Genomic DNA, 10,649 nt, shown 5'->3' on the forward strand with positions numbered 1-10,649 from the left:
ATTGTCACAACATAACTTTAGTGGTCTTTCAATACCTTTAACAATATGCAGCTTAGTGACAAAATTTCACAGTTATATTCAATAACTAGATACCCAAAACAAGTTACGAATTCTGTTGTCATGGCAGAAGTAGCTACAAGTGTTTGCACAACACTTCTCCATGAAATGGCTTCACAGCCAACAGACACACGTAACCTAAAATGGATCATTTACTGTATTGGCATCTAACAAAATCAGTATCAAAATGCCTAAAGATCTCTCCAAATGATCTGATTTTCTGTATGCGAGCATGTAATGCTTAGTTCTCTATAAATATCTCATAACCCGTTTTGCTGCTTCCTAATGATCCATGTCGGGTTATTGAGATATCTGCCCAACATATAAACAATTAAAACCAAATTGGGTCTAATACACACTTGAGCACACATTAGGATCTCAATCGCCGAAGCATATGGAACCTTCTGCATTTTCTAAATCTCAAGATTTATCTTAGGGCATTGAATGAGACTAGGTTGGTCTCCCTTAGTCATAGGGGCATTTCTTTACTTGCAAGTATGCATCTCAAATACTTTAGGCACTTTTCCAATATATCCCTTTCGTGACAACCGAATAATATCTCGAGAGCTATCTCGATTTATTTCGATTCCAAATATAAAAGAGGTTCTCCCAAGATCTTTCACCTCAAATTTCTTCGAGAGTGATTCTTGGTGTTGTGCAATATTCCCCAAGAAGATGCATTTGCTCCCACTGAACTTGTGATACACACAACTATCAATAGCATTCTTTCTGAATCCAAATGAAAGAACTACTTTATAAAATTTGTGGTACCATTTACGAGAGTCTTAATTGAAGTTGTTGAGATTGACTTTAAATGATATCATCCACATGAGATTGAATGTTTACAACATTATCATACTGAGGTTCTTAATCTGCTTCTTCTTCAATGATAGTAATTGATACCTGAACATTGTCAGAAGCAGTAGTAGGTGTCAATACAGACTCCTCCTCAAAAGTAATGTTCCTTAATACATTCTTCCCCCCAAACTCAACATCCTCAAAGAATACTATATATCTCGACCCAAATTAGTTCCTTTTGTGGGATCATAAAATTTAAAAAATCCCTAAATTTTTCTGGATGACCAAATGAGAATATATATGCCATAGTCTTTAATGCCTCTCCCGAAAGCGAATGTGACAAAGAAGAATGATAAATCATACTCCTTCACATATCTTTAAAAGCTCAATTTTGTCTTTCAGCTACACCACTCATTCTGTGTGATCCCGACATGGTGTACTAAGGGACGATCACTCTTCCGAATAGAGGACAAGAGGTCTTTGACATTGTTCACCTGAGCAGTCATTTCTATAGTAGTATTCTCCACCACGGGCCAGATTTGACTCTCTTAATGCCTTTGTCGAGTTGGAGCTCAACATCAGCCCTGAATATTTTGAACTTGTCTAGAACCTCAAACTTTTCATTGGTTAAATATAGGTACCCATAATGAGAACAGTCGTCTATACTTGATATAAAATATTGTCGACCATTCCAAGAAACCAAAGGGAATGAACCACAAATGTCCGTATATATCAATTTTTGGACGTCTGTACCTCTGTCGGCACCTAATTTCTTATGTTTGGTCTGCTTTCCTTCAATACATTGAACCCACAAATCAACATTTAAAAAGATAAGTGTATTCAATATACCATCTGACACAAGCCTCACAATCATTTATTTCGAGATATGACCTAAATACTTATGCCATAAATTAACCAAATTTTTATTATTTAATTTGTTTAGTCCTTTTTTGATTCAACATGTAAAGCTTCTGAATATGAAGTAACATAATTGAGCATACAAATATTGTTATATGCACTTAAGGAAACAGTGCCCACAATATTATAATTATTTGAAGGAGGAACTTTACTATTTCTGAATAAACAAGAGAAACCAAATTTGTTCTAAGCAGAAATAGAAACCAAATTCTGTCTAAAGACAGTACAATAAAGTATCCTTCAAAACCAGAATAATTCCAGTCTTTAATAACAATCTACAATGCCCAATAGTCTATACTTCCACCGATTTGTCATATCCCGCATAGATGTATCTTTCACCATCAATTGACTTTTGGTAGCTCAGAAAGCCTTACATTAATAACCTTATGTGAGCAGTAGCACCAAAATCTACCCACTAAATATCATTAGGGATTAAATTCAAATTAACTTCAAAACAGACTAAAACAAGAATTGTAACTTCCTTTGCATGCCATGCGTGATATTTACAATTCTTCTTTATATATCTTTGTTTACCACAAACGAAACAACTATCATTATCCTTATGTTGTTTCTTTTGTGATGAACCCTTATCCATAGCAGCATTCTCAATACACTTTTTCTTAATGCCCTTTACTTTATTTCTTGATACATTGACCAGATGTGCAACACCAAATGCACAAGCAAGTCTTTAGAATTCAAGCTTAAGTGAAGCAACGTGAGACTTCTTCATAATGTGCTCCATTATGTTGCCCTTGCTCTTATACTTTATAGAGATCAAACACGCTTGTCTCAGCCTTAATGTTTTTCGTTTTTTTTGCAAAACGTTCCTTAATTTTGACAAGGTATTCATTGGCCTGACCTCAGTAATATTCTAAAATGTAGTGCCTCGAAAGGCTTCTAGGATGCTGTACTTAATGATCATTAGACTTATGCGATTTATGCATTTTCACTTCTCATAGTTTCACCTTTGATCAAGAGTACTATTATCCATACGAGAAATAAATTGCTCGGTCCTTAGCACGTAATCCAGATCCATGCAACCCAGAGTAATTAGAATATAATCTTTGCAATCCTTAAAATTTGACCCATTCAACACTAACATATTATTCATGTTGGAAGAAACTCCAAAAGCAGACATCATAATTGAACAGAGAACAAAACCAAAATAGTTGTCATGCTCACATTCTAAAATCCAAATAAGAAGTTAACATCTCGAGGTACCGGCACAACATTTAAATCAAGTCTTTGGACAGTAATATAAACTTGTAAGTGGCAACCTCTTTGTAGTGATCAAAACTGACAATAAAATCATGTCAAGCAATGTCCACCTTTGGGAATCACACTACTCACACGATAAACTGGATAATTGTCACGTACTTACCACCACAGGTATGTGTGTATCTCGTGCCAAATAATAATCTTCCTTTGGGCCAACTAATATCCGCATTAAAATACACACACACTTCACCGTCCTAATATTCGCAATAAAGAAGTCTAGACAAGAGAGGTTACTTTGGCAACGTCATGTTTTGACTAATCTATTTTGAATATTAGTAAAACATTACGAGGTTCCGAGCACAACATCCACATCAAGTCTTTTGACAGTAATATGAACTTGTAAATGGCGACCTCCTTACAGTGGTTAAGTACTGACAATAAGATCTTGTTAAGTAGCGTCCACCCTTTGGCATCACACCACTCACAAGAAACTGAATAATTGTCACGTATTTATTACCACAAGTATATGTATATTTCGTGCCAAATATTAATCTTCCTTTTGGCCGACTAATATCCGCATTAAAATACACACTCATTAGTAGAAAATAAGGAACATGAGATGTACCCAAAAAAAATTTAAATTTATTATTTTAAAACTGAATACAAACGCTTGCAAGCAAGTCGTTGATAACTTTCTGGAATACAGTGGCTAGCCAACGAGTCACTGGGTTCGCATACCTTGCAAACTCAGCAAGTCGTTAAATCCTTACGGCCAGCCCAATAGCGCCCCAGCAAATCGAAAATTGCTGACTCCTAATGAGATTCCATATAATTTTGCCAAATCCGATTTTCACTAAAATCGACAAAATCCAAATTTTGATGTTCCCCAAGATCATAACCAACGAACATAACAACCAAAAATAACATCAAAATCAACCAAATAAATCCATTAATCATAACACCAGATTCTCAATCACAAGATTTCACGCATACATCACACATACGAATTGAATAATCAATTCCAAAACCAAAGAAATCCATACTCAATTCTATTTCGCATTAGTTGAAATCCAATTTGTAAACAAAACAAAAGCGATTCATAAACTGCAGTACTTAAGTTAAAAGCAGGCTCTGCTCTAACAATTTGGTTTTTGATCGGTACATAACTGCTACAAAATTGATTCTCAATTGAAGTGGCAGATTTATATTTCACAATATTTCATTAACCCAAGAAAAGAGTGGTATGCGTGTAAAACATACTATATGAATTGAATTATCAATTCATTCATCCAAAAGTATAGAGACGTGCAGAAGCATGAATTCGCAAGACTTAACAAGAACTCAATTCACAATATTCATAAACCCAATAAACGAAATCTAGGTATGCGTGAATATATTGTTCACAAATTCATATTCAATACATAAAACCTAACTTGCGGCGGCTAGAATACATACACTTTAATTTGAAAAAGTAAACCTAATATCAAGAAATTTGATTCCTTGAATTCCAAAGTTCAGACAAGAATATAAGCCTTAATTATCCTTTTCCCAATTCTTAGAGAATCATCAATAGAGTGGCTCTGATACCACTTGTTGGAATAATTGAGTGAACAATTATATAAAGCTCTCTATGATGATTAACCAAGAACGACGGAGAAGGAGCATAAACTGTAGAGCGGAAGCGTACCTTGATCCATAACGAATTAAACGGTAGAATTGCTTTGCAGCGGCTATGGATCTTCCAAACGATCAGAGACGTCCTTCACAATAGTCTGCCGAGAGAATACAGAGATATTGAACGTTCTTCTGACGTCTGGGGACCATAACCCTAATCTTATATTTATATAAATATAAGAACCTTTATTTTCTATTCGGTCCCTCATCAAATAGAAAATCACAAAATGGTATCTACACTTATTTCCATAACAAATAAATACACTTTAGCCCAAACTTTAATCTTTATGGGATCACTTTAATTGGGCAACTAAAAGATAGCCATACACATTAAATTAGTCATGTGGAAGCCCAAAAATTCCAACAGGTAGTGGTAGTGGTGCAGGTGGTAGTGGTGTGGATGCTGATGACGTAAGTCGGCGAATTAACGAAGAGGTGCGGGCCTATACGTCCCGGGAGATAAATCGTCTGATACAAGCGGCCTTGCAGCAGCAGCCGGCGGTACCTCGCCCCATCCATCGTCGCGCTATAAGACCCGGAGACCACATCGCTGCACACCGTCGGTTGTACCAGGACTACTTCTCTCCGGAACCGCGGTTTGGGGATAACTTATTTCGGGGACGTTTTAGGATGCATCGTCCGCTATTTATAAGTATCGTGAGCGCTTTAGAGCGTCGATACGAGTATTTCAAGTTCATGGAGGATGCAGTTGGTAAACCCGGTCACAAGCCCATACAGAAGTGCATTGTCGCAATCAGGTAGCTGGCATACGGAGACGCGACCGACATGTTAAACGAGTACCTCCACATCGGCGAGTCGACTGCCCGCGATTGTCAGAGGTATTTTTGTGAGGGCGTTAGGGAGATATTCGGGGATAGGTATCTTCGGAAGCCTACCCCCGAAGACTGCCAGACTCTGATGGATATGCACGGTCATCAGCATGGGTTTCTGGGAATGTTGGGCAGCATAGATTGTATGCATTAGAAGTGGAAGAACTGCCCCGCCGCCTGGAAAGGGGTGTACAGTATGGGCTTCAAAGGCAAGAATCCCACGATGATCCTCGAAGCCGTAGCTGACTACCGGCTATGGATTTGGCATGCGTATTTTGGAGTAGCCGGGTCGAACAACGACATCAACGTCATCCAGTCGTAGCCCCTTTTCAACGAGCAGTGCATGGGTGTTGGTCCGGCCGTCAGTTTCGTCGCCAACGGCAACCAGCACGATATGGGTTACTATTTGGCTGATGAGATATACCCTATGTGGCCCTTCTTTGTGAAGACGATCAGATGCCCAGCAGAAGAAAAGAAGATCTACTTTGCGCAACGTAAGGAGGCATCGCGCAAGGACGTGGAGCGGGAATTTGGTGTGCTACAGGCTCGATGGGCGGCTGTGAAGGGTCCAACACACATGTGGCATATTGACAGCATCGCTGATGTCATGTACGCATGTACTATCATGCACAACATGATTGTCGAAAATGAAGGTCCAGCACTGACTGATTAGGCTAATGATGATGTTGATGTTGCCGGTTCAAGCCACTGCGTGGCCACCGCCAATGTACGTATGGGGATACCCCATGGAGACACCGATCGGGTCCGTGCAATTGCCGTCATGTACCCAAAAGATGCACATATTCGACTCCCGAACGATATAATTGAAGATCTATGGACGTGGAGGGGTGCACGTTGATATTTTTATAATGTAATTAGTTTAATTTTTTTTGTAGAATTGTACTTTTTTTATTTTTTTAATTTAATGAAATTATTATTGCACTTTCTCCGTTCGTATTCGTGTCGAAATTTTAATTCCGTAAATTACAAACTTGTGAATTTGTGAATTTTTATTATTGTGGATGTCCGCCGGGATGTCCTTGGCAATGTCCGCTATTGTGCAGTGGGATGTCCTTATGACGTGGCAGTGCAGTGGGATATCCTTATGACGTGGCAGAAGGTGTTTTTTGGTGTCCGCCGGGACATCCGCCCCCATTGCGGATGCTCTTATAATCCAACCCATACGATTTATCATAACTAATACTCCCTTTATTCCACTTTAGAAACCTCGATTCACCATTTTTAAGCGTCCTACTTTAGGAATTTGAGTTGGAATAATCCACACATGGTAATAGACCACACATTCCATTAACTTTTTTTACTCATATTTTATTATAAAATTAACATGTAAAAAAATAAGGTTCATATTCAACTACTTTTTCACCAACTTTTTTATTTATATTTTTTAAAATCCGCGTTGAAGTAAAATGAAACTTCTAAAGTGGGACGGAGGGACAACAATATAAATATATGGAATATTGGCACTTGGAACTTTCAAAAAGTTGAGTTTTTCCCACAAACTTTGAAATCGACAAATAATATCACGAACTTTACCTCAAGTTTGTTATTTCCCACCAATGATAGCCGGATTTTTTTTATTGGTGGAAAATAACAAACTCAGGATAAAGTTCGTGATATTAGGGTTTAGGGTTTAAGTTCGTGATAAAGTTCGTGATATTATTCGTCAATTTTAAAGTTCGTGAAAAAAATCCCACTTTTTAAAAGTTAAGTGGTATTAGGTGCTAATATCCCCTTAGAGCATCCACAATAGCGCCTAGCGCACCGCCTAGCCGAGCGCCGGCGCTAGGCGGTGCGCTAGGCGATCTATTGCAACCGCCTAGCGGATTTCGCTATAAAATACCGCCTAGCGCGAATTTTTATTTTTATTTTTTTTTATTCCGAAACACTATATATACGCGACTTGCCTGTCATTTTCATTCGCACCACTTGTATTAACGAGTACTCTCTCTATCAAAATTTCTGTACGAGATCAACAACGGTAAATGGATCTCAACAACGAGCCTACTTCAGGGAGTAGCGGATCTCAAACTCCCCCAATCCCCGTGGGAGGTGGATGGAGTCAGATGCACCCGAGTCAGATGCACCCCGAGTCAGATGCACCCCGAGTCAGATGCACCCATACTACAACATGAACCCGTGGCAGCAGATGATGCCCGGGATACCAGCGGGGGGGAGTCCGCCGAGGGCGTTTCCGGCGATGTCGGGGTGGGCACCCAGTGTCCAGATGCCGGGGTGGGCACCCGGAATGCAGATGATGCCCGGGGGGGGTACCGGCGACGCAGGGGACGCCGGGGGACGTCTATCGCCCCAGTGTTGATTTTTCGATTGGTTCGTCGCACACATCGACGCCAACGGAGGCTGCGCCTCCGGCCCAGTTTGACACTTTCTCCTTCGATGACTTGGGGATAGATCTTTCCGGTATTCCGGATGCTCCCGTTCAAACGGGGGGCGCAGGGCGGGGTCGGGGCGCCCCAAAGAAGAAAGGCAAGGGGAAAAGGGTCGGCGAGTCCTCGCAGCCGGGTGAGGACGACAACGCGGTACGGAGGAGGTGGACGGACACGGAGAACGTCGCGCTGTCCAAGGCGTGGGTGAGTGTTTGCGACGATCCTCTCGTTTCGAACAATCAGAGGATCGTCAACTTGTGGGGCAAGATAGCAGCAGCCTACCAGAGGTTTTGCCCGGAGGGGAGGCCACGCAATGGGGAGGATTGCCGGAAGGCGTGGGACCGAATCAGGGTTGCGGTCTCCCAATTTTCGGGCTTGTACACCAACGCCCTCCGCATGATGAGCAGTGGGCAAACTGAGGACGACTGCAGGAGGATAGCGGAGAAAACCTTCCCCCTGAAGGGGGTGTACAAGGACTTCACCTACTGGAACTGCTATCTTGTGCTGAACGACTCCGAGAAGTTCCGAGTAGGTGTCGACTCTGGCTGGCCGAAGAAGCAATGGCTGAACTATTCCGGTGATTTCAGCGGCAGTAGCGGTGGTTCCCACGACCTCCCTGAGACGGCCCAGGAGGTCCCGACCCCTCGTTCGTTTGCTCGCCGTACTCGCCCGGTTGGGCACAGACGGGCTCAACGGGAGGCGATGGGGGTCGCCGGGGGTTCACAGGAGGTCTAGTCGGCATCCCCCTTGGCCAATCCACAGCGGATCTCAAATTCTTCGCGCGTCAACAAACGCGCGCTCAGATGGTCAAGACGATGGCCGAATGGCTGGCGGCGGTGGACCCCGTGGAGAACAGTTTGCTTCAAACATTGCTCCTGAGCATGCAGGAGGATTTGGAGGCGGCACGGAGGGAAGCTGCCGGGAGTAGAGGCGGCGGCGATGGTGGCGACAGCGACGGAGTAGACGACGACGGCGACGAGGAGTGAATTATTGTACTTTTTAAAAAATTATTGTACTTTTTTTTATTTATTGTAATATTTTTAAATTATTGTACTTTTTAAATTTTTAATAGTATTATTAATGTTTCCCGTATATGTCACGTAAATTAAATTTCGTATATTGTGTGATTGTTAATTATTTCATTTTATATAATTGTTATTAGTGATGTGACTATTGATGTGGCTGGGCTATTTATGATGTGGCTAGGCTATGGCTGGGTTATTTATAATGTGGCAGGAGGATTTTTAGTGCTGATAATGTGGCAATGGCTAGGCTATGGCTGAGCTATTGCTGGGCTATTCCTATTTTGGATGGCTTCAATATATTGACGCACACATGTAGCCCTAATAGGCAATAAGTCTATATAAGTACGAGTGTTGAAGAGAGAGAAAAATAGAGAGGCACTGTGATGTGTCGGTGAATTATTTTTGGTTTTCCTCACGAAACCGACTTTTGAGGAATAAAACTAACAACCATATCAAACCAACCGCATAATTCTCTCATGGACGGCGGCGGCAGCGGAGCAGCGAGAGTCTCGAGCCGGCGGCGGAGCGACAAGCCGTATAAAGGCATCCGGATGCGCAAGTGGGGGAAGTGGGTGGCCGAGATAAGGGAGCCCAACAAGCGATCTAGAATCTGGCTCGGCTCCTACTCCACCGCCGTCGCCGCCGCGCGTGCCTACGACACCGCCGTGTACTACCTCCGTGGCCCCACCGCTAAATTGAACTTCCCCGACCAAATCGCCGCGGTCGGCGGCGCCCTCAACGACCTATCCGCCGCCTCCATAAGGAAGAAGGCGGCCGAGGTCGGCGCCAGAGTCGACGCCGCCGCCAATCCTCAGTCGTTGAAACAGTCTTGGTTTCATGAAGAGATAGATCTGAACAAGCAACCCGAACCCGAACCCAAGCCCAAGCCCAAGCCCGAAGACTCCGGGCTTGACTACTATAGCTCATAGTAATTGTAATTGTAATTGTAATTGTTACTACTACAAATAACTTTTTTTTTTATTACTTTTTTTTAATATTTAGGGAAGGGTTGTGATGATAACATGCACCTCGTAGACCGTAGTTGAGTAATCTGTTTAGATTTAATGTTTTAAGATTTTTGTATATTATTAGTAGATTTTGATTTTTTAATTTTGGTACTATTGTGTCTTTGCCATTTTGCTACTGTTGGATGATGGAACAGATTTGGCGATTTAGTCGAGTAAAAGAAAAAATAATGTAAATATGTAGAGAATTAATTGAGGAATTAGCATGTGAGGGTTGATGATTATTGGTGGTGGTGGTGGTGGTGGTGGTGGAGGAGGAGGGGCGGGAAGGGGAAGCAGCTGGGGGCCTACAATTTGGTGCAAGTGGGTGTTTTCTTAAATAAATGATCAAGATTTGAAATTTTGAGTTTGTGTAGTAGTCTATGCTTTTGCTTTTGCACCATGGCGGCTGCAACCCCAGCCGGCACGGCGGGTCAATCTCAATCATGTCGTCTTCTTTCTTATTTTCTCTTATATTTTGATCAATCACTATATATAATTAAACATAAGGGGATAGGTTTGGACATAATGGAATTGCGTCGACTTACGTTTAGTGCACACCGATCCACCACATGGACTTTCTTTTAAAGTTCCGTTCTTATCCACGGGGTAAACAGAATTTTTATCACAAACAACAAAACAAAAAAACAAAAAATAATACTTCCTCGTCCCATAAAAATATATGGACTTTCCATTTTCGTCGTCTCATAAAAATATGTG

General features: G+C 41.6%; 1 protein-coding gene across 1 annotated transcript; it reads left to right on the forward strand.

Annotated features, from left to right (window-relative positions):
* Positions 1-9,276: 9,276 nt before the first annotated feature.
* Positions 9,277-10,043, forward strand: LOC121761117 (ethylene-responsive transcription factor ERF010-like). Its single transcript, XM_042156711.1, has one exon. It carries the CDS (start codon positions 9,402-9,404, stop codon positions 9,852-9,854), a length of 453 nt encoding a protein of 150 aa, XP_042012645.1. The 5' UTR covers positions 9,277-9,401; the 3' UTR covers positions 9,855-10,043.
* The last annotated feature ends 606 nt before the right edge of the window (positions 10,044-10,649 follow it).

This window comes from Salvia splendens, chromosome 13, assembly GCF_004379255.2.
Source record: "Salvia splendens isolate huo1 chromosome 13, SspV2, whole genome shotgun sequence".
In the NCBI taxonomy this organism is placed as follows: domain Eukaryota; kingdom Viridiplantae; phylum Streptophyta; class Magnoliopsida; order Lamiales; family Lamiaceae; genus Salvia; species Salvia splendens.

Excerpts from the sequence above, each read along its gene's own strand:
- LOC121761117 (XM_042156711.1), top strand. The coding sequence starts at position 9,402 with ATGGACGGCGGCGGCAGCGGAGCAGCGAGAGTCTCGAGCCGGCGGCGG.